Genomic DNA, 22803 nt, shown 5'->3' with positions numbered 1-22803 from the left:
CACATTCTTGGGGTGTTGGGGACGACAGAGTAAAACCTCCCGGAACACACTCACCATGTAGCAACCTGTCCATTTAGACGCCAGGAAAGGAAGGACAAAGTTTATTGCTGTTGAGAAGAAGCTTTCCTCTGCTGTCCCAGCACACCTGGCTAGCCCAGGTAAACACTGCTCCTCCAGGAACGAATGGTCTTCCCCTCTGGGACCCAGGACCACGGGGGTGAAGGTGCAGGGTGGGGACTTCCATATGCCGTGGACTTAGGTACGCCACAAGATCAGGTTGGCTGGAGGAACGTCGAAAAGCTTGCGGGTGTGGTCTGTCTCCCTGCGGTACAGGTAGCCACAGGTGGGTTTCTGCAAGGTGTAGAAAGGGTTCAGAGAGTTGGAGTACTGAGAGGTGTAGAAATTGAACCTGATGTTATCTGGGTTGTGCCCCCGAGGATCCACCACTACTGGTACAAAGGCGGCCACCAGGGACTGCTCTCGGTCTCGTCTCCATGTCTGTGACAATGGTGGTGGCAGCGGTGACGGCGGCGTCTTCACCTTTTTGTCTGATGACATCTTTTGCCCATGGCTGGGGGTTGAGGATTTTTGTGAGTCCTAAGAGGAGAAAATAAAGGAGAAAGTTGCCAGGTCTGAAAGCTGGGGAATCGGACGTTGATTTGGTTTGCTAAAGCCAGGGCCGGAAGGAGAACGCAGTTCTACTGGCCAAGATTCTAGAACAGGGAAAAGAACCCTGGAACAGATGGGACTTCCCTGCTCCTGCGGACTTCTGCCAGAAGGCGGGGAACCTGGATGCTGCCTTCAATGCCTCTCCCTCCTACAGCCAATCACCCCTCCTCCCCAGGGCCAATGGAGCAGTGCTCCCCGCTCCTGACACTCTACCAGGCCTTCATCCTCTTCCTCCTGAAGGATCACCCCAGCATCCCTTGAAGTCATTCTCTCTTTGACCTCTTGCCTTTCCCACTCACTCCAGAAGGTACTTTCTGTATTAATAGCTAAATAATCCAGAAGTTCTCAAAGCACCTTCCATGTCTACTACCTGGAAAATAAATCCTGAAGCTTCGAGCCTAGAATGCAAGATGTTTAATGGAGATGTGGCACCGTCTCCCCACCTTCCATCGTCCCTCTACCCGCCGTGTGTCGTGCCACGGTGGACTGTCACCCAGACCACACTTCATCCTTCCAGACCCTCCGGATCGTTAGAGAATCCCCTCCGCGCAGACCGGCACAAGCTGTCTTGCTCACTGTCTGTAGGCAGACCCCTTACCCGTGACATAGAAGCCTCGAAAATCCTGTTTCTTTGCTCCAGACCAAAGCATTTAGAGAGTGCTCAGTAAATGTGGTTCCCCTCAACTGAATTCCAGTATAGGGCAGTCCAGCTTCCAAGCCGCTGGCCCAGTTCTGTTTTAGAACCTCTCATTGTTACCAAAGGTGTGTCCTTTCTACCTAGGCCCACCTCCCCTCAACCTCTGCCCTTGACTGATCGGGGCCCGCCCACTTCTACAAGTCCCCCATTGTCACATTGGTCACACGTACTGACAATGTTTACCCTCTGCTGTCTATCACCCTTCTTGACTCTCCTATGATGGGACTGCTTTGCTCCTTGAAGCCCCCCAATATCTTCCAAGGACCAAGTGTCCATTTTATTTACTTATGTGTTTATGGGTTTGTTTTGGTTTTTGCTTTCTGAATTGAGTTCTCTTGTAGCCCAGGCTGGCTTCAAACTCAGTGGGGTAGCCCAAAGGTAGCCTTGAATTCCTCATCCCCCTATTTCTACCTCCTAAGACCCTTTTTTCTTACAGACTTACAGAGTCAAAACAATCCAAAGCCTAGGCTGCCTGCAGGTGACCATCCACCAGAGTGCATCAGGGTACTTGAGTTCTGTCCCCAGGGCTTCCACTACCAACTATTTTCTCTCTGCCCAGCCTCAGGGCTCAGAAAAGCCCTGATGATGTAGTTAGGGAAGGTAGAGTCCTCCTACAGAAGCCCCTGGCTCAAGTCAGGATAGAACTTTGCTTCTGATTTACAAACTACTTTCCCAGGCAACGCATGACTGTACAAGGCCCCATTTCTCCTTTTTGAAGTTTTCCCCATCTTCCCCAGGCAGGCAGCTCTGTTTACTGCCTTCCTCTCCATGGAATGTTGTCCCAAGTCTGCCACAGCCCGCACCCCATCCTTTGCTCTCTGTCACTCCCAAAGATGAGCACCACACCCAATCTTGGGCAGACCCCCATTACCTCACTTAACCTTGTCTTCCACAGTCTCTAGAGGAAGGATATTTTCTTTCACGTTCTTGAGTTTGACCAGAGAGAGGATCTCTGGGCCCCTCTAGCCTATCTGTGGTGGAATATGTTGGGAACTGCATGCTGGCAATGGGATCAGAGGCAGGAACGGCCTACAGAAATAATCCTTGTTCTTACGTGACTATGGGTGAGGACCGGCCAGCCCACCATGAGAAGGTGACAAGTCGTCCCCTGCTGAGGTAAGGCATTCACCAAACCACCTATGTAAACCACACACCCCCAGTCAGTCTCTCAGGAAGATGAAATTTGGACATGAGTCCTCTGTCTTCTCTACATGAATAGAATCAGTCTGTCCCTCAGCATCTTGTCTCGTGACTTAACTCTCCTGCTGCGTGGTGAGCAGCTGGACCTGGATCTGCTCACATTCCCGAGATGTTGTCCTTTTCCAGGAGGGACTAAGGTAGGTACATACTTTTTTAAAAGTTGTAAACTAGGTCTGGAGGAATGGCTCAGTGGTTAAGAGCACCTGCTGCTCTTCCAGAGGATCCAAGCTCTGCTTCCAGCAGCTCGCAAACGTCTGTCACTCCAGCTCCAGAGGATTCTACGGCACCCTCTCCTGGCCTCCACAGGCACCTTCATATACATGTGCACACACACACACACACACACACACACACGCACGCACGCACGCACACACACACACACACACGCACACACACACACACACACACGCACACACGCACACACGCACGCACACACACACACACACACGCGCGCGCGCGCACACACACGTGCACACACACGCACACACACACGCACACACAATACACATAGTAAAAATGAGTATTTGACAACAAAAGGAAGTTGTAAGCCTGGCCCAGGGGCCGCACTAATCTTAGCACTTGGCAGATGGAGACAGGAAGGTGAGGAGCTCAAGTCACCCTTGCCACAGCTAAACAGTGAGTCTAAAGCCCCAGGATACATGAGACTCTTCCTCCAAAAACAAAACCAAGCCTTTAATCCCAGCACTTGGGAGGCAGAGGCAGGTGGATCTCTGTGAGTTCGATGGAGGCCAGCCTGGTCTACAGAGCAAGATCCAGGACAGGCACCAAAGCTACACAGAGAAACCTGTCTCAAAAAACAAAAACAAAAACAAAAAACAAAAAACAAAAAACAAAACCCAAGAGAAGTCATCACCCTGAGACTTCTGGACAGTTCGGGAGACTGCTGCCAGGGCTGACAGAGGCAAATGCTTCAGAACGTGTGGGGAGCTGACAAAGACCCCACAGTAGGAAGGATAAGGCATTTTGTGACAGACTGGAGCATCTGCTGTAGTGGTTGGAATGAGAACGGCCCCCACGGGCTCATAGGTTTGAGTGCTTGGTGCCCAGTTGGCGGAACTGTTTGGGAAGGATCGGGAGGTGTGGCCTTGCTGGAGGAGGTGTGTCACCATTCTAGTTGGCTCTCCTGTTGCCTCACAGTTGTCTTAACATGGAAGCTCACAGCCACTGCTCCAGCGCCATGCCTGCCTGCTGCCAGGCTTACCACCATGATGGTTATGGACTCTAACCCCCAAAGCAGTAAGCCCAATAAACTCTTCCTTCTCCGTTTCCTTGTCATAGAGTCTCTTCACAGCAGTAGAAAAGTAACTTAGACACCTACCAAGTACCAGGCATTCGCCACTCAAACGTCAGTCACCTCTGTTAAAGCTCCTAAGAGACAAGTGAGATGTTAACCCCATTTTGCTAACGCTGAAGCAGAGGCTCATGGGTATCTACGCTATCATCAGTTGGCGCTCACACAGTTTGTGACAAAGCACAGAATGCTTTTCAGAATTCTCACAACTGACTTACACAAGAGCCAGAATTCCAACACAGCCTTCACTCTTTGCCTCAGCTCAGGGCCTGGGCCCACCTGCTCTGGGCCCACACCTGCTCTGGGCCCACCTGCTCTGGCCTCACCTGCTCTGGGCTCACCTGCTCTGGGCTCACCTGCTCTGGGCTCACCTGCTCTGGGCTCACCTGCTCTGGGCTCACCTGCTCTGGGCTCACCTGCTCTGGCCTCACCTGCTCTGGCCTCACCTGCTCTGGTCCCCCACCTGCTCTGGGCCCACCTGCTCTGGTCCCCCACCTGCTCTGGCCTCACCTGCTCTGGTCTCACCTGCTCTGGTCCCTCACCTGCTCTGGGCTCACCTGCTCTGGGCCCACCTGCTCTGGGCTCACCTGCTCTGGGCCCACCTGCTCTGGGCTCACCTGCTCTGGGCCCACCTGCTCTGGCCCCTCACCTGAAGGCTCTGCCCTAGATACTGCTGCTGCCGCCACATGCAAGGGCCTTGCTACATCCAGAGAATGGCTCCGACAGAAACTGAGGCAGGAGGACAGTTCAGGGGAGGTAGAGAAAAAAGAAGAGAGGAAGAAAGAAGAGAAAAAGGAAGGGGAGGAGGTTGCTAGGGAGATGGCTCATCCGTTGGGCAGGTTTGATCTTCTTCCGGAGGACTCCAGTTTGACTCGCAGCAACCGTGCTGGATGACTCACAACCACCTGTAACTCCAGCTTCGGAGATCCAACACTCTCTCCTGGACTCTGGAGCGCCTGCTTCCACATGACATACACACATACACATAAGTGAAATAAAAGGAAATCAAGAGAGAGAGCAAGAACACAAAGCGGGGAGGAGGAAGGAGGAAGAGAGAGCTCGTGGCCAAGCTTTGCCCTGCCCCTCCCAGGGGCCAAGCGGGGCAGGCTCTGGGTGACTGACTCAGTGGGCTGAGAACGCCCATTCCCTGCCGGGGCCCCAGCACAGCCAGCACTGAAGGGAGGCTGGGGCCTGGCAGCAGAGTTTCCGGTTAGCACCAGTTTCGTTAGCTCCTTCCCGTCATGCCCTTCTTACTTTGGGGGTGGGGGTGATTAGAGAGAGATCCCTCAGTGCTCGGGGGAGCCCCACACCCACCCCACCAAGAATTCTCACTGCCCAGGATCAGCAATGCCAAGGTTGAGGCCTGGTTCAGAGCCGGAGGGCGACACTGTAAAGGTGTCACACCTCTCATTCGACAGAGTCCAGTGACCTTGAAGGGCAAGTGGGGAGGGACACGGCCCCTCCCTTCCCTTTGGAACCCCCTATCATTTCCAAGCTGGAGTCCAAAGTGGGGATCCAGACAGAACGCTCCCTCCCTCGGTGCCACAAGCAGCCCCAGAGGCCTCTGGGATGCACCACCTGTCGGCATGTGTTTGTCTCTTGTGTCAGGATTCAGAACGGGCTGGGGCTGGATGAGAAAGTCCTCTGGGGCTGAGACGTGCCCTCCAGTGCAGAAGAGCACTTGTGCAAACATAGGTACCGGAATTCAGATCCCAGGGAAAAGCCAGGGCAGACACACACACACACACACACACACACACACACACACACACACACACACACACCAGCACTGTGGAGGTAGAGTTGGGAGCTACTGACCACTTCCAGCCTAGCTAGCTCCAGGCTCAGTGAGAGACCCTGTCTCAAGGGATTAAGGCAGAGTGTGATAGAGAAGGACACCATACATGTTCCTTTAGCCTCTGTGTGCACACAGGCACACATATGCCTACACCCATGTGCACATATGCCACACAAAGACACACACACACACACACACATTAAAGAAAAAAGAGAAAAAAAACTGACTTTCTGAGTAGGGTAAGCCCTCCTGTGGTACTGGGGTACGTCTTCTAGGAAGGCACTCTGCCCTTGCAAGTTCTCAGGCCCATGGGTACATGGCCTGGTCTGGCCCGAGCTGGGGTACCACAGCTTGGAAAGCCAATTCCACACTAGCCGAGAACTGTTTTAAATCTGCATTACTGATGACTGACCCCGGGGCCTTGCTTTTTCTAGGTGAGTGCTCTAACCACTGGAATACACTCTCAGCCCAGGTCCAGGCCTAGATTCAGCCATTAGTATCTCACATTCTGGTAGCCAGCCTTGTCTGCCCAGGGCACCTGCTGCTGTGGAATGTGTCAGGGCTCTGCAGTGTGCAGGCTGAGCTCTGGCCTGTCTCGGCCCTTCTGCAAAAGGGGCAAAATACGGCCGTCAGCCTCACCAGCTTGTCCTGGAGTGAGACAGGGGGCACTCACTACTGGAGAAATGCAGGGCGCACTGTGATTAAATTGGCACATAGCGTGGCATCCTTACCAAAGTGTGCTGCCTTGCCCCCAGCAGAGGGGCTCTAAAGACAGCGGGTGGCAAGGCCAGGCTTCCTTACAAGGCTGGGTGACCCAGGGTCCTGGGCTAGCTGCCCATTCAAATGGTAGCCCTCCCCCACACCAGCTGAGTATAACCTCTGAGTCCATTATAATACTCTATGCTTGTTTCCCCTTTGTAAAGTAAGAAGACACTCAGGGCCAGTGACAGGGTTTCACAGACAAGGGTGCTTGTGGCTGAGCCTGAGACCCTGAGTTTGATTTCCAGTACCCACATGAGTAGAAGGAGAGAACCAACTTCTGCAAATTGTCTGTGACTTCCTTACATGTGCTGTGGCATACACACACACACACACACACACACACACACAGAGGCACAGACACACCACACTCAGACACACCACACTCAGACCTATACACACACACACACACACACACACACACACACACACACACAGAGGCACAGACATACCACACTCAGACCTATACACACACACACACACACACACACACAACACAGAGGCACAGACATACCACATTCAGACCTATGCACACGCGCACACACACGTACCTAGATTTAAGCACTAACTTAACAGACTTGTCTAGGAGATGCTAACTGAAAAGTCTGGAAGGCATACTGCAGAATCCAAGTGTAAAGGGATCAGAGGAACTGAGTGGTAGTGTTCTCCTCTGCCCCCTGCAAAAGACAACAGAGGCCCTTGGGAAGGGAACAAGTCAAGCAGTGACCCTGTAACCCAGCTCCAGGACCACAAGGGGACCTGGACGGGGCCGTCATCTCCCTCACGCCATTTCAATTGCTCGTGACCTTGGACTGCCCAGCCCCAGCCCCCAATGTCATCTCACTTTCAACATCCTTGACCAGGGCCTTCCTTGATGGTGATGGGACTTGCGGTGGTCGGGGCTCCAGAGGCACCCAGGGAGTCTTGGGAGGGCACTGAGGGTGCCAAGGTGAGGGGCCCTTGTGTGGGGCTTGGGACATTGTGATGTCTCCTTACAACATAAACCTCTGTCTTCCCAAGGAGACACAGGTGCGGGGCCTGGGAAGGCCTTTTAGCTTTGATGATCTCCCTCTTCTCATGTACCCTTAGAACCCCCGCAGAGTGGACAGTGGGGCAAGACAGTCCTGCTCTATCAGGTCCCCAGTGTGTCCCAAGAAGTCACCGGCAGAGAGGAAACACACCCGCTCTCTTTCTTTTGGTTGGTTGTTGTTTCGAAGACAGTGAATTTATTTTATGTGTATGAGTATTTTGCCTGTATGTATGTGACCACAGAGAAGCCAGAAGAGGGCAGCAGGTCCCCTAGAACTGGAGTTACAGCTGTAACAGGAAGCCACCACTTGGGTGCCGGGAACTGAATCCTGTCAGCAAGTGCTCTTAACCACTGAGCCATCTCTCCAGCCCTGAACACTGTTGTTAGGGACAGGCTCCCATCTAGCCCAGGCTGACTTCGAACTTGCTACACAGCAGAACTGGTCCCTTAAAGCCTTGATCCCCCTGCCCTCCGAGAGCTGGTGTCTCTCTCCTCACCTGTCCACACACCTTCTAAATTATAGACGGAAGACAAGTGCTGGGTCAGCACAAAAACGATCGGGAGATGGGATGAGGCGTTGCTAGGTAGCCGGGGCATGGACCAGCCCTCCTGACTGCAGCCGTCTCTGCCCCTCAGTTCCTCCTGTTTCCTTTACTCTACAGCCACCTTCTTAAGCACGTCCTATTCTGTCCTCAGAGACTTTATAGATGTGCCCCCTCTAACACTGACTGAAACAGAGTCAGAGGTGATGGAATAGAATGCACTGTTGGATAGACAGCTGCCTTGCTGACTAGGAAGTAGGTGGATGGAGGATGGATGGATGGACAGACGGACGGATGGATGGACGGATGACAGGCGCTTGGCTTGCTGACTAGAAAGTGAGTTGATGGTTGACTTGTTGGTCAGAAAGTGAGTGGGCAGTTAAGTGAATGAACAGATGGATAGATGGACAAGTAGATGGACACACAGCTGGATTGCTATCCTAGAAGTAGTCGGATGAGCATACAGATAGATGGGTAGACAGACAGAGAGCTGACTAAGAAGTCAGTAGTGAAAGATGGATTGGCGGGTGCTTGGGCGGGTGGGCAGACAGCTTGCTGGCCGGGAAGTCAATGCGCAGATGGATGGTTGTAGCGCAGAGAACAGATTGTAGCTGGGCCCCACCTTTTGGGTGTGTGACAAAGGACACACTGATGGACCCTCTTTGCCTCTTTCTCCTCTCGACTGTAACATGGGTGAACTGAGAGTCTCTTCCTATCAGTCTGGGGCAGAGCTGATAGGACGATGACCAGGCACAAACTCATCACCGCACAGATACGGCAATCACTGTGTGGGCAGCTAATTGGACTGACGGGTGGGTGGTTGAATGGTCTGCTCTGATCTCATCTTCAAAAACAAGGCCAGGGGCCTGAGGGGCGGCTCAGCAGTGAAGAGCACTGGCTGATCTCCCCGAGGACCAGGATTCAATTCCCAGCACCCACGTTGCAGCTTAGAACCGGCTGTAACTCCAGACCCAGGTAATGTAACACTCTCTTTGGCCTCCCCATGTGCTAGGTGCACAGATGTACATTCAGGCCAAACACACACAGACATTTTTAAAAATGTATATAAACAAACTTTTTAAAATGTTCCTCCCCATTCGGGTCCTGCCTCCCAGGCACCACGCTTGCCTGGCACCTCCTGAAACCACACAGCAGGAAGGGACCTGCCTTCTCTTTAGGACCAGGAAGCTCCAAGAGGAGGAGGACCGCCCTACCTGGCGCCATCTTGCTGCCTGCTGCCTGACTTGGGCTAGTCCCGGCCTTGTTTGTTTTCTTCCTGGCGCAGTCAGTGCTGACTATTGGTGGCAGAGAGGACTTTGGGGCCCACGGGTAAACTGGAAGTGGAGGTGTTGATAGCGTGTAGCCTGTGCCTAGATCTCTGATGGTAATAACCCTTAATTTCCCAGGAGGCTGGGAGGGGCTGAGCACTGGAAGATGAGGCCCCACTAATCAAAATACTGAGATCTTGGTCAGGAAAAAGGAAGGTGCGAGGGTGGCTTTTCGGCAGGGTGGCCAGGATCTCTGGCCTAAGGGAGGAGGCCTGGCTTTAGTCCTGGGCCTGAAGAAACTTTCAGGGGAGACTGTGAGCCAGGAGAAGGTTTGGGAAAGATGGAGGGGCCAATACTTATAATACCAAGTGGGCGAAGGCTGAGAGCCCAGAGTCCTAGGTGATCGGAGACAGATCCTGATAACCCTGAGACCCAGCTTCCTTTTCGTTCCATGATGTTGCACATTTGAGGGTAGATGTCTTAGTTAGGGCTTTCATTGCTGTGAAGAGACACCATGACCCCAGCACCTCTTATAAAGAAAGCATTTCATTGGGATGGCTCGCCTGGTTTTCGGAGCTTCAGTCCACCATCATCATGACGCAGAGCATGCTGGCGTGCAGGCAGACGTGGTACGGGAGAGGTATCTGAGTGTCCTACATCTTGCAGGCAACAGGAAGTCGACTGTCTGAAAAACGGAGCGCAGCATGTGCAGAGTCCTCAAAGCCCACCCCCACAGTGACACATTCACTCCAGCAAGGCCATACCCACCTCAGCAAAGCCACTTCGATGAGATTGTGGGGGCCGATTACATCCCATCGCATATCGAGGCTCTTAGGTGGGGACCCCTACATGACTACCGGACTAGGCTCTGCCAACAGTGTCCTTAGCCCAGCCCATGCCACTTTGCTGTGGAAATGTTACCGGGGTAGTAGCTAGGGACCTCCCCTTAGGAAAGCCTAGCCAGGCAAGCCTTGACTGTTTATTTCACTTGCAAATGTTGTGATGGGTTCAGAAGTGATGGGCAGGTGGTAGGAGCACCTGCCGAGCACACACAAGGCCTGGGACTCCATCCCTAGCATCAGCTCCATAAGGCTGGGCATAGTGGCACAGGCTTTTAATCACAGCACTTGGGAGGCAGAGGCAGGTGGATTTCTGAATTTGAAGCCAGTCTGGCCCATGCCAGTCAGGGCTACCTACATACTATGACACAGACTCTAAATAAGTAAATAAATGCATGCATGCATGCATGAATGAATGAATGAATGCCTCCGCATTCACTCTTCCTGGGATTGAACCCCGGCTCTGACATTTCTCAGCTGTGTGATTTGCACAGATGACTTCACCTCTCTGTGCCAATTCCTAATCTACTAAGGGGAAGGGATAGTAGACTTGCTCTTGACGGCTCCTGGGAAGGACCATGAACTTAGAGCACAGCAGGCCGCTTGGCAGTGTTATGAGTTACCTGCTCCTGTTTCTAAACTGTATACAATGCTCCATCAGTCCTGCCTCCCGGAAGCCTGCTTCTGACTTATGAGCTCATTGTATTCATCCTAGAAATTCCCAGAAGGTGAGGGCTGTGGTCCCTCCTCCGCTGTGCTCAGTGGGTGTTTGGGAAAGCTAGGAAGAATCAGCGCGACTCTGGGCTGACCCAGAGCACAGGAAGAGCCACCATCCACCCCGCCCCACCCCCCCGGTTGCCTCCCACAGCCTCCAGCCTCCCTGCTGCAGGTGTAGGTGGCTGAAAGTGTCAGAGTACTGCCTTGCTCTAAAGACCTGGTTCTGGGGCATCGTCCCTACCCTTCTACGCCTGCCTTGTGGCTTGTGCAAACGACTTAATCTCTCTGGTCGTCTATTGTTTTTCCTTTGATATGCCTTAAGTACAGAGGGCCGAGGTGTTCATCCACTTGGCTTTCCAGCAGATGATCACTCCACGTCCACACTGTATTAATTTTTCGCCTTTATCTCCCTTCTTCAACGGCATCCCTGACCCAGCCAGTCAGCCAGAGGCAAGCATTAATGAATATCTTCTTGCGCGTGTGCTCTTGCAAAACCTACACGGTTGTTTGGTGTACAGGTAGTTTTCATTTGCATAAGTGGTATTGTGTGGTTTAGATCCCGTTCTGTTGTTTGCTTTAGAGTTCTGGTTTCTTCAGAAGATTTTATCCGTCCCTGCAGTTTCGAAGGCCTGATCCAGTTGCTGGGAGAGCGTCTAGCTGCTCACTTCTGACCTCTTCCAAGTCCTGCGTGGATGGTGCCCACATGTTCCCTCTGCTTCCGGGGATGGACCCCCATGCCTGCTCTCCACACGAGCGACGTTGCAGCGGCACTACAAACATGTCCTTCCAAACTCCCCTCCATTGTTTTTTACACACTTACTTATTTGTGCGTGTGATGTGTGTGTGTGCAAGGGTGCACGTGCCACAGCACACATGGAGATCAGGTCAGAGGACAGCTTGTGGGTCTTGCCTCTCCCCTCCCACCACGTAGGCACCGGGGACCAAGTTCAAACCATCAGGCTTGGCTGTGCGGACCTTTACCGGCTCAGCCACCTTGCAGTGCCCGCTTTATTTTTGAGGCAGGATCTTGAGATGTTGCCAAGGCTGGCCTGGAGTGCCTGTACTCGAGTAATCCTTCTGCCTCAGTTCCAGAGTAACTAGGACTGCAGATTTCATCAACAATCAAAGCTTGGGCCTCAACACATTCAACTGCTGAGCTATATCCACACCCTCTTTTAAAAAAAAGTCCCTTTGAGACAGAGTCTCATTATAGCTGAACTCCCCTTACTGCAAAGGATGACCTTGAATTCCTTGATCTCCCTTCCTCTGCCTCCCAAGTGCTGGGACCGCAGACATGGCCCCCCCACCCCCACCTCCACCCCCACCCCCGACTTTGGCCTAACTTTCTGTTTTGAGATAGGGTCTCGCCAAGTTGTGCTGTGGGATATTGGTACTCTGTGTGAAGATGCATTTCTGTGATTGGTGTACTAAGAAGCTGAACAGCCAATAGCTAGGCAGGAGAGGGTAGGCGGGACTTCCAAGCAGAGAGAGAACTCTGGGAGGAAGAAAGGTGCCGGATGCTGAGGAAGCAGCGTGAGCAGTATGGAGAGATGAGTAATGAGCCATGAGAGAAGACACAGATTAAAATAAATGGCTTAATTTAAGTTATAAGAGCTGGTGGGACAAGCCTAAGCTAAGGCTGAGATTTCATAGTTAGTAATAAGTCTCTGTGTCATTATTTGGAAGCTGGCTGGCCGGACAGAGAAAGGCTCACTGCAAAGCTGCCCAGGGTGACCTTGGACTCCTTCTGCAGCTTGAGTGACCTTTGATTTTTGATGCCCCTGCCTCACTCTCTCGAGTACCTGCAATCGCAGGCCTGCACTACCAGGCACAGCTCTATTTTTTGAAGTGTACACAGGCACACACAGTCTTTCAGATTGTGGGTAGGTCTCCCTGGCCTTCAAGGTGACCTTGTGGGTGCCTGCTTCAGCCTGCTTGCTGGCCTTACTGGAATTTTCCTTTTTAGCTACTTTGTTGAATCTACACTGATCTCTCGCCGGTTCTTTTCTGTCATTTTTGTTCTGTTTGGTACCTCTGAGTCCAAAGTTAGTGCAGGGGGCGGGGCGGAGGGCAGGGCGGGGGCACCTGGGCTGAGCACTTGCTGGTGCCTTAACCTACCTTCTCTGAGTCTTGTGACACTCTAAACACTTACACCTTGCTTTCCACAGGAGCAAGGAAGGCTAGAAGAGGTCACTGTGTGGCCAGAGTCACATCCTCAAGACATAGCAGAGCCAGGATTAAAACCTAGGCCGTACCCACAAGTCTTCCCCCGGAGTTACAGTCCCGCCAAGACAGCTCACGGGAAAAGACAATCAAGGAGCTAGAGCTTTGGTTCATCAGTTAGGCCTGCATGCTGCTCTCCCAAGCTAGGGTCCACGTTAGGTTCCCAGCACCCACACTGAGCAGATCACCTGTGACTACGGCTCCAGGGGGATCCGACACCCTTCTCTGGCCTCTTTGGGCACCTGTGTGCACATGGTGCACCCACAAAGTAAAATACAACAACACGCACCTTTAATGCTAGCATTGGAGAGGCAGTGGCAGGTGGATCTCCGAGTTCAAAGGCCAGCATGGAGCCTGGTCTACACAGAAGTTCCAGGCCAGTCAGAGTTGCATTGCGAGACCCTGTGTTAAATATGTGTGTGTGTGTGTGTGTGTGTGTGTGTGTGTGTGTGTGTGTGTGTAAGTAGATAAATAGGAAAGTGAACGTCTTCCCAGCACCAAACACAAACTCCCTGGTCAGGGCACACACCAGAAGTCCACACCTCTCCACACCAGCTAAGCAAGTGTTCCTGAGTCCTGTCAGGAGGAAGCTCACAGCCCAGACTTCCATCCAGCACGGTCACAGAGAGGAGAGAAGTAGACTGAAGTCCCCTCCCCAGACTCCTCCCCCACAGGTCTCCAGGGACTGATCTGAGATAAGATGTCCTCTGCCTGGGAATAAGATCCCGCAGAGACCAGGGGCAGGATGGAGGTGTGCCGAGGACTCCACCAGACTCCCCCATTCAGAGAGAGGTGGGATGGGGTTTCTGGATAGACTGTGACTTCCTGGGCCAGACCCCACCCCGCATTCCAGAGCTGGCCAGGTTACAGGTTGCTGACTAATGGCTGAGGGAGATTAATTACAGGATGGATTTTTGTCTGTGTTGATGGGGTGCCTGCTATTTGGCTGTTCCTTTTACTGGAAGAACAGGCATGTGGTAGTGTTATTAGTTGACTAAGCCCAGGCAAGACAGAGAATTAGGCTCCCGGCCCCTCCCTCTCCTCATGTAGCCAAGGATAACCTAGAGTTCTGTGCTCCTGCTTCAACCTCTCAAGTGCTAGAATACAAGCACTCAACTGTCGTGTCTGTCTTATGTGATGCTGGGGGTGAAACCCAGGGCTCACACATGCCAGGCAAACACTCTACCTACCCGGCCACATCCTCAGCCCCAAAGCAGGCAGGCTCTGACTCCGCTGAGGGAAACTGTTTCCAAAGCCGTTGGGCCAACAAAATGAAACTGGGAGTTAGGGATGGGTTCTCTACATTGAACCCGGATCTTCTGTAGACCAGCCCATGCCGGAAAGCAGTGGAGGGAGATGGGTGCTGAGAGAGCCAGGCTAGAATACGCTGACACCCAGACCTCAACCACAAACATCTCTGGCATTCACAGGTCACAGCGGGGCCTCAGTGTCCTCTATCCCCAACCCAGACGCACCCATAGGCAAAGGGACCAGCCCTGGGAGACACAGATGAACAAACATTTAAGGGTGCCCGGTGTGTGCCAGGCACTGGGCCGTGTGCTTTGCGCTATGGTCTCCCTAACAACCTCATCGTGGCTCCCGCCCTTCCTCTTGTACCACAGCCGGAGAAGCTGACTCAGCATGTCTGCCTTCACATGCCAATCATGCCCAAGCCCATTGTTTTTAAGTCGTCCCACAGACTGGCAATTATGCCCTTTCTGTTTGCCGTGTGAGCTCACGAGTCCCACCCTCATCCTCTCCAGCTGACCGGTTGATTGACTAATCAGCTAAGTGACTTCCTTCAGGTCCTCCACCCCTCCTTCCCAGTCATCGTTCCTGGAGCGGTTAGGATAGACATTTGTAACACACCGCTGGTAGGGACTGAGGTGTCGCCAGGTGGCAGAGCACTTGTAAGCATGAATGAGGGGTTGGATTCCCTTGCACCATCAAGACAGACAAACCCTGTGTTTCCAGTGTCCCTTACCTGCTCAGGAGCCTATGTGGGCATTCTGATAGCCCCTGGCTGTCAGCGACAGCCTCCCAAACATTATCGGACATCCTGTTTTGCAGATGAGTCAACTAAGCCGAGAGAGGTTGCCCACCTTTTTAGTAAGATCCTCTGGCTAAAGTCAGTAACGAAGGCTCAGCAGGTAAAGGCACTTGCTGCCCAGACTTCCAACCTGAGTTCCGTCCCCAGGACCCCAGAAAAGAGTCACCTCTCCGAGTTGTCCTCGACTCCACACTTGCCCTGTGGCATGCTCTGCTGCAGCCACCGCCCCTCCCCCAACAAATACAGTGTAATTTTAAAATAAAATAAATGGGGCAGGAGATGGTTCGGCAGTTGAGAGCACTTGTTGCTCTCCCAGAGGACCTGGGTTCAATTCCCAGCACCCACATGGTGGCTAACAACTACCCTCTTCTGACCTCTAAGGGGATCAGGCATACATATGGTGCACACACATGTAGGCAAAAAACTTACACACATAAATAAATAAATCTAAAAATTTGCTGGGGTGGTGGTGGCACACGCCTTTAATCCCAGCACTTGGGAGGCAGGTGGATCTCTGTTCGAGGCCACCCTGGTCTATAGAGTGAGTTCCAGGAAAGGCTCCAAAGACTACACAGAGAAACCCTGTCTTGAAAAAAAACAAAACAAAACAAAAATCTAAAAAAATTTAAATAAATAAAATAAAAGAGACCAAGGGATTCAGAAACTGGCAGTTCATGGACGTACCAGGCCCTTCTAGACCAAGATCTCTACTTGCCTTTATGTGTTTGTTTGTTAATTTACCGAAGCTGTAAATTTTCTGAAGGCTGGCCTTCAACTTGTTCCCTGGCCAAGGATGACTTTGAACACCTGATCACCCTACCTCCATCTCTCACAAGTGCCTTGTGAGATTAACAGTGTGCAACACCACACTGGCTTTGTTTTCATTTTAATTAACTCACTGTGTAGACCAGGATGGCCTGGAACTCGAGAGATTCCTGAGTGTGGGATTAAAGGTGTGCATCACCTGAGCAGCTGTTTCTTACTTTAAAATGGAAGTGCGTTTAGATGAGGTAAACTTTCTGGAAAGTCTCCCTCCCCTTGGCCTCCTCCCTCAGTAAACACTTTTACTAGGTTTTAATTTATGTTTTCAAAGTTTCTCTGGGCCAACAAAAACAAATGAGAGCATACCTCCCTGTCCCTCTGCCCTCCCACAACAGCAGGCCACAGCTGCGCAGCGCTGGCTGAGACTTTGTTGTCGGGTCTCGGGGATGCCTGGGTCGGGTCGGCAGGCTTACTCGTTTCTCTTCCTTTCCCCAGACAGTATTTTACCGTGTTAGCCCTGCTGGTCTTGAACTCCGGGCTCCAGTGTTCCTCTACCCTTACAGAGTGACTGGAACTACAGGATGTATCACTGTCCCCAGAGAGTGACATTTTGATCTCACTGTGTTGATATGCCATAATTTATTCAGCCAGCTGTCTTCTGGTGGGCATTTGGTTCTATCTGATTATTTCAAGTACCTTTCTTATTTTAATTTGTTTTTGTTTTTCAAGACAGGGTTTCTCTGTGTAGCTTTGCGCCTTTTCTGGAGCTCACTTGGTAGCCCAGGCTGGCCTTGAACTCACAGAGATCCTCCTGGCTCTGCCTCCCGAGTGCTGGGATTAAAGTTGTGCGCCACCAACGCCCGGTTCTTATTTTAATTTTTAAATATATTTTCAATTTATCTTTGGGAGTTTTATACATGTATACAACGTATTTTCATCATATCCACACCCTTTTTCATTTTAATATGTGTGCAGTACATGTATGTGTGCATGTGCACATGCATGTAGAGTTCAGAGGCTAACTTTAAATGTCTTCCTCAATCATTCTCCACTTTATTTTTTGAGACAGGGTCTACCATTGAACCTGGAATTTACTTTTTCAGCTAGACTGGCTGGCTAGCCAGCTTGTGGGACGGACCCACCAGTTTCTGCCCCACCCCACCCCCGGCACTGGATTACAGCTGCACACCACTATGCCTGCCTTTTATGTAGGTGCTGACGATCTGAACTCAGGTCATATGCTTGCACAGAAAATACTTTACCCACTGAGGCACATCTCCAGGCCCCCAGCTGGTTTTCGTAGCCCTCCATACTCTGGACAGCCTTATTGTTGGATCCACACCCAACTCCCGACTCCATCTTTTTCGACCCCTGCAGATACTTCCTCTATTCTCTCCCTTAGTGCCCAGCCCACTGTCTCCAATCTTTCCTCCCCCTCTTTCACATTTATTTCACCAGGGATAGGCTCACCTTGGCTCTGCCTGTTTCCCCAAATAGCCTACAGCAACCAAGACTCAGAAACCAGGTCTTGGATTCATCTGGGTCCTTCACAGTCGGGGGCTGGGCACACAATAGTTTTCAGGGCATTAAGTATTCAGTGGGTGTCATACATGATTGGAGCTATGGATGGTGGCTCTGCCAGGCCACGTGCTGGATCTAAGAGCCCAAAAGCTACCCAGAGCAAGAGAGACCGCATGTCTCATAGGTCTCTAAGAACAAAGCCTCTGTCCTATGCCTAAGTGTCTAGAGTACTTGGGTGGGTCATGATGATGTCCACGATCTAATGGGGACCCTTGTGGGATTGGGGAATCCTTGTGTTCTTTCCATTTGGACAGTAGGGGAAAACATGATGTCAAGACAAAAAGTAAAGGGATGGGAGCCTTCAAGATGGCTCACTAGTTAAGGGTACCTGCTGCCAAGCCTGTGAACTAAATCAATTCCCTGGACCCTCACGGTGGAAGGAGATAAGTGACTTCTACAAGTTGTCCTCTGAGCTCCGCAGGCATACTGGGCCATGCTCATGCACATACAGGCATGTAAATAAATAAATGATTTTTAAAAATTCGTAAGTAGTTTGCTTCTTGTTCTTCCAGGGGACCATATTGGTTCCCATTACCCACACCTGGTGGTTCAAAACCGCCTGTCTCTCTGGCTCCAGGGGATCTGATGCCCTTTTCTGGCCTTGTGGGCATTCACATATAGGTTGTACACACAGACAAATATCTTTTTTTTTTTTTTTTTTTTTTTTGGTTTTTCGAGACAGGGTTTCTCTGTGTAGCTTTGTGCCTTTCCTGGATCTCGCTCTGTAGACCAGGCTGGCCTTGAACTCACAGAGATCCACCTGCCTCTGCCTCCCGAGTGCTGGGATTAAAGGTGTGCACCACCACTGCCGGGCACAGACAAATATCTTAACTGAAAAGAAGGATTATGGGTCACATGGCTTTGTGCACTGTTCTAGCTGGACTCGGCTGTCTCGGTGACATCTGTGTCTTCCTGCACAGGCCAGCTCCAATCTCCATTTTTAGAAACCTTCCTGGACTAGCCAGCGCCTGTTGACCTCTGCTCCTGTGACCTGCTCTACGTGTCGGTGACAGCCACTGCAGAGTTGTCCTTAGTCATTCCCAGTCTGCCTCCTCCAGTCACACAAGCCCATCTTCCTGCTGAGATCTCAAGATCCTTGTGGGATAAGAAAGTAAAAAAACGGCCTTACTCTCTCAGTGACCACTTCACCTAGTCACTACGTGGCCACAGAGAGGTCCTCCATGGGTTCTGTGTCTCAGGACTGCTGTGACCCTGGAGGGGACAGTGTTGACCACAGGCAGGCCTCTGGCCACAGAAACATTTGGAGAATACAAGTTTTTAAAATTGTTTTTCTGGTTTTTATTGTTGCTTCTTGTTGATTTGTTTTGAGACAGGGCCTCATGTAGCCCAGGCTGGCCTGGCACTTACAGTGAAGCCAACTCCTGATCCTCCTGACTCCACCTCTTGTACCACCGCACTTGATTTATGAGGTACAGGGGAAATGAACCCAAAACCTTGTGCTTGGTAGGCAAGCACTCTACCAACTGAGCGACACCCTCAGTTCCTATGAAGTTTTTTAAAATGACCCCCACCCCAGGGTTGAGACTGTAGCTCAGTGTAGAGCCTTTTCCTAGCACATCTAGCATGTTTGAGGTCCTGGGTTCTATTCCCAACACTACCAAAAAACTTAAGCCCATTCCATCCTCCTATGCCAAGTGTTACTCCACCCCTGCCCATCTGGTTTACCTGGAAAACAGTGTCCGCACAGCGGCAAGCCCCGAAGGCATGGCCCTTCTTGTCTCTTGAAGCTGAAGGGGACTTCTCAGAAATGTCACTGTCACGGAAAGCAAACAGGCAGAGAACTGTTAAATTGGAGACTAAAGGGGCAGGATGACAAATGGCCATGTGTGACTCTTGACTGCATTGTGGGCAAAGAACTGAAAAAAAAGAGACGTTTGAGGGAGAGGGACAGTTCCAATAGAGAGTGGACAGTGAATGGTAAGTGTGTTAGTGTCAGACGTGTGTGTGTGTGTGTGTGTGTGTGTGTGTGTGTGTGTGTGCACGCACACACATTCAGGGTATATGTGTACATGTGCATTCAGGTGTATGTACACTTGTGTGGGTGCATGTCGGAGCAGATAATACTGTTGCATGTCTTCCACCATCACAGTTGACATTACCAGTTTTTTTTTTTTTTTTTCATTTTTAAAATTACATTTTTTAGCCAGATGTGGTGGCACACGCCTTTAATCCCAGCTCTGGGAAGGCTGAGGCAGGTGAATCTCTGTGAGTTGGAGGTTAGCCTGGTCTACAGAGTGAGTTTGAGTTCTAGAGTGGCCAGGGCTATGCAGAGCAACTGGGGACGAAACCCAGAGCCTTGCACTAAGTGGTATCCCTATCTTATTTTTTATTTATTTATTTTTAGATAGAGTCTTGCTAAGTTTCCCAAGCTAGACTTGAACTGTCTTTGTAACCCAGATAGTTCTAAATCAGACACCCTCCTGCTTCAGCCTCAAAAACAGCAGGAATTACAAGGCTGATCTACCAGCCTGGCTCCAGATTTTTGTTTGTTTGTTTGTTTGTTTGTTTGTTTTTTTAGAGACAAGGTTTCTCTGTGTAGCTTTGCTCCTTTTCTGGAACTCACTCTGTAGCCCAGGCTGGCCTTGAACTCACAGAGATCCACCTGCCTCTGCCTCCCAAGTACTGGGATTAAAGGCGTGTGCCACCACCGTCCGGCCCAGATATGTTTTTAAGGTTTTATTTATGGGTCTGGAGAGTTGGCTCTGAGGTTAAGGGCACTTGTTCTTGCAAAGGACTCAAGTTCAATTCCCACCACCCACACAGTGGCTCAGAACCATTTGTAACTCTAGTGCCAGCAGATCCGATGTCCTCTTCAGACCTCCAAAGGCACCAGGTAAACATGTGGTGTACTCGTAACATACAGGAAAAACACTCATACACATATAACAATAATAAAATTTTTCCCCCAGAGCTGAGGACCAAACCCAGGGCCTTGCATTTGCTAGGCAAGCGCTCTACCACTGAGCTAAACCCCCAACCTGACAATAATAAAATTTTTTAAAGACTTTTTTTATACCTGGTCTGGTGATGCATGCCTTTAATCCCAACACTCTGGAAGCAGAGGCAGATAGATCTCTGTGAGCCCAAGGCCAGTCTTTGTAGCTACATACCAAGTTCTAGGCCAGCCAGAGATACACAGTAAAACCCTGTCTCCAAAAAATATTTTTAAAATTTCATGTGTATGAATTTTTGCGCACAGGTATGTATGTGCATCACATGCATGCAGTGCACATTGAGGCCAGAAGGGGGCATCAGATCCCCTGTACCTGGAAGTACAGATTATTGTCCACTGCCGTGTGGGTGCTGAGAACTGAACCTAGGTCCTCGGGAAGAGCAGCCAGTGCTCTTCGGAGCCTTCTCCAGGCCCCCAAATCTGGTTTTTAAAAACTGCATTCACAGTCGGGCATGCAGTACACCTTTAATCCCAGTACTTGAGAGACAAAGGCAGGCGGATCTCTATGAATTCAAAGTCAGCTTGGTCTGTGTAGAAAGTTTCAGGCCAGCCAAAGCTACATAGTAAGATCCTGTCTCGAAATGATAATACAAGAAAAAGAATCTGCTGTCTACAAAAAAAAAAAAAAAAAAAAAAAAAAAAAAAAAAAAAAAAACACCAACATTCCCAATGCTATGTTTAGGCCATGACGTGGTCAATTGTACCAAGGGACTGACTACAGTGTGGTGACCTGCACAAGATTCACCAGATGAAGCTAGCTAACTGTCCAGCAGGCAGAAATAACTAGACCCAACAGATTTAAAAAAAAAAAAAAAAAACCGGGTCTTGGTGGTACACACTTTTAATCCCAGCATTCTGGAGGCAGAGCCAGGCAGATCTCTGTGAGTTTGAGGCCAGTCTGGGCTACAGAGTGAGTTCCAGGACAGGCACCAAAACTACACAGAGAAAGAAACCCTGTCTCAAAAAGGGGGGGAGGGTGGACTGAAGGGGAGAAAGGATGGCCTGGGGTTGTTGGGGGGGTGGAGAGGGAGAGCTTGCATGGATATGCTCAAGATGCTTATATGTATGGAACTGTCAAAGGTTTAATAAAAGATGATTTTATTAAACATATATTAAGCCAGGCTTGGTGGCCCAAGCCTTTAATCCCAGCACTTGGGAGGCAGATGCAAGAATATATCTGTTAGTTCGAGGCCAGCCTGATCTACATATCAAATTTCAGGACGGCAAGGCTACATAATAGAAAGATCTTGCACACTATATATAAGATATTAATATGTGTATTTATTAAAATCTCCTTCTCTTTGGAGTCGTAGCCATGAGAACAGTTTCTTCCTGTGTTCTCAAGAGTGAGTGGTACAGAGATTTTGCAATGATAGCCGGCCTGTAACTTCCTGTGTAGACCAGGTTGGCCTCGAACTCAAGACTATACTCCTGCCTCTGTCTTGCAAGTGCTTTTACTTGCTTGCATCACCTTGTGGAACCCTGCTCGCTACCTTTTTGCTGTTTTACAGGCATCGCTTGTATTCATCAAAGTCTCCTGCCCGCGTGTCAGAGGGTCCACAGGATGGGTTAGCCCATGCTTGTTTGGCCGGGTAGGTCCCTTTTCTGGGACACAAGAACCACGTCTAACCTGCCCACCCCGATCTGCTCAGGAACGGCCCACAGAAGTAAGGAACTCGCCCCAGGCCTTTCCTGGCCCAGGGAAAAGGTGGTGGACTGGGCGGGCCGTGGGGAACCCGGGGCAGGGGGCGGCTCTTCTCCCAGGCAGGGCGTGGGCCGGGCGAGGTCCTCAGCCCTGCGCACCGTGCCAACAATGGGCTGTTGTAGAAGGAGGCAGGAATGTGGCCCGAGGAGTTGGGCGGCGGGGCGGAGCCGGGTCCCAGCGGCAGCCTCTTACCTGTCCAGGTAGCTCGCATTTCCAGGCGAGCGGCGGCGGCGGCGGCGGCGCCCGCACCACCTGTCGTGGGGTGCGCGGGCGGGGAGCGCGGCTGGGGGCCATGGCCTGGTAGTGTCCCCTGCGGAGACGCTGCGGAGTTCAGTCAGGGGCAGGACAGGGCGAGGGAGGGCAGGTCCTTCCCTCGGGGACAGAGAGGCCTGCAGCAGCATGAAAAAGAACCAGACGATGCAGGGGACCTTCAGCAAACTCTTTGGGAAGAAGCATGCCAACCCTGCCACCACGTCCCTCTACGCCACCAACCCACCCTGGATTTTCACCCAAGAGGCCCAGGAGGAGGGGACCAGGGACTTTGGTGAGTGCACCCCGGGAGGGGGGGGGGGCAAGGGAGAACCGATGGCGCCTCCTGCCTCCGGGCTCTGGCGTCACTTGGGCGCTGGGAAGGCGGGCAGGGGCAGGGACACGTTGGAACCTGCGAACCGGCCAAG

The 22803-nt window shown here is 51.3% G+C and overlaps 2 protein-coding genes across 4 annotated transcripts in view; one reads left to right on the top strand and one right to left on the bottom strand.

Moving 5' to 3' along the window:
* Nucleotides 1–68: 68 nt before the first annotated feature.
* Guca1anb (GUCA1A neighbor) lies at nucleotides 69–22548 on the bottom strand. 3 transcript variants are annotated; one of them, XM_028887241.2, is made up of 3 exons: nucleotides 22319–22548; nucleotides 19134–19221; nucleotides 69–597 (listed from the first exon to the last, which is right to left on the bottom strand). In XM_028887241.2, exons 1-3 carry the CDS (start codon nucleotides 22525–22527, stop codon nucleotides 256–258), a joined length of 639 nt encoding a protein of 212 aa, XP_028743074.1. In that variant the 5' UTR covers nucleotides 22528–22548; the 3' UTR covers nucleotides 69–255. The 3 variants fall into 3 exon arrangements, with proteins under 3 accessions (XP_028743074.1, XP_028743075.1, XP_037055595.1); XM_028887242.2 differs by lacking the exons at nucleotides 19134–19221; nucleotides 22319–22548 and adding an exon at nucleotides 7280–7383; XM_037199700.1 differs by lacking the exons at nucleotides 19134–19221; nucleotides 22319–22548 and adding an exon at nucleotides 1268–1390.
* C16_21H6orf132 (chromosome 16_21 C6orf132 homolog) overlaps nucleotides 22503–22803 on the top strand; it is a 30948-nt gene continuing 30647 nt past the window's right edge. The window contains exon 1 of the mRNA XM_037199699.1: nucleotides 22503–22670. Coding sequence (XP_037055594.1) covers nucleotides 22526–22670 — 145 coding nt within the window. The 5' untranslated portion in view covers nucleotides 22503–22525. The remainder of the gene's footprint in view (nucleotides 22671–22803) is intronic.

Source organism: Peromyscus leucopus, chromosome 16_21 (assembly GCF_004664715.2).
Source record: "Peromyscus leucopus breed LL Stock chromosome 16_21, UCI_PerLeu_2.1, whole genome shotgun sequence".
Lineage (NCBI taxonomy): Eukaryota > Metazoa > Chordata > Mammalia > Rodentia > Cricetidae > Peromyscus > Peromyscus leucopus.
This window is presented reverse-complemented; position numbering and strand designations above follow the sequence as displayed.

Coding starts and splice junctions, on each gene's coding strand:
- Guca1anb (XM_028887241.2), bottom strand. CDS start 22,527: ATGCTGCTGCAGGCCTCTCTGTCCCCGAGGGAAGGACCTGCCCTCCCT. Junction 19,222..22,318: donor AATGCGAGCTACCTGGACAG/GTAAGAGGCTGC, acceptor TTTCCGTGACAG/TGACATTTCTGAGAAGTCCC. Junction 598..19,133: donor GTGCGGACACTGTTTTCCAG/GTAAACCAGATG, acceptor TTCTCCTCTTAG/GACTCACAAAAATCCTCAAC.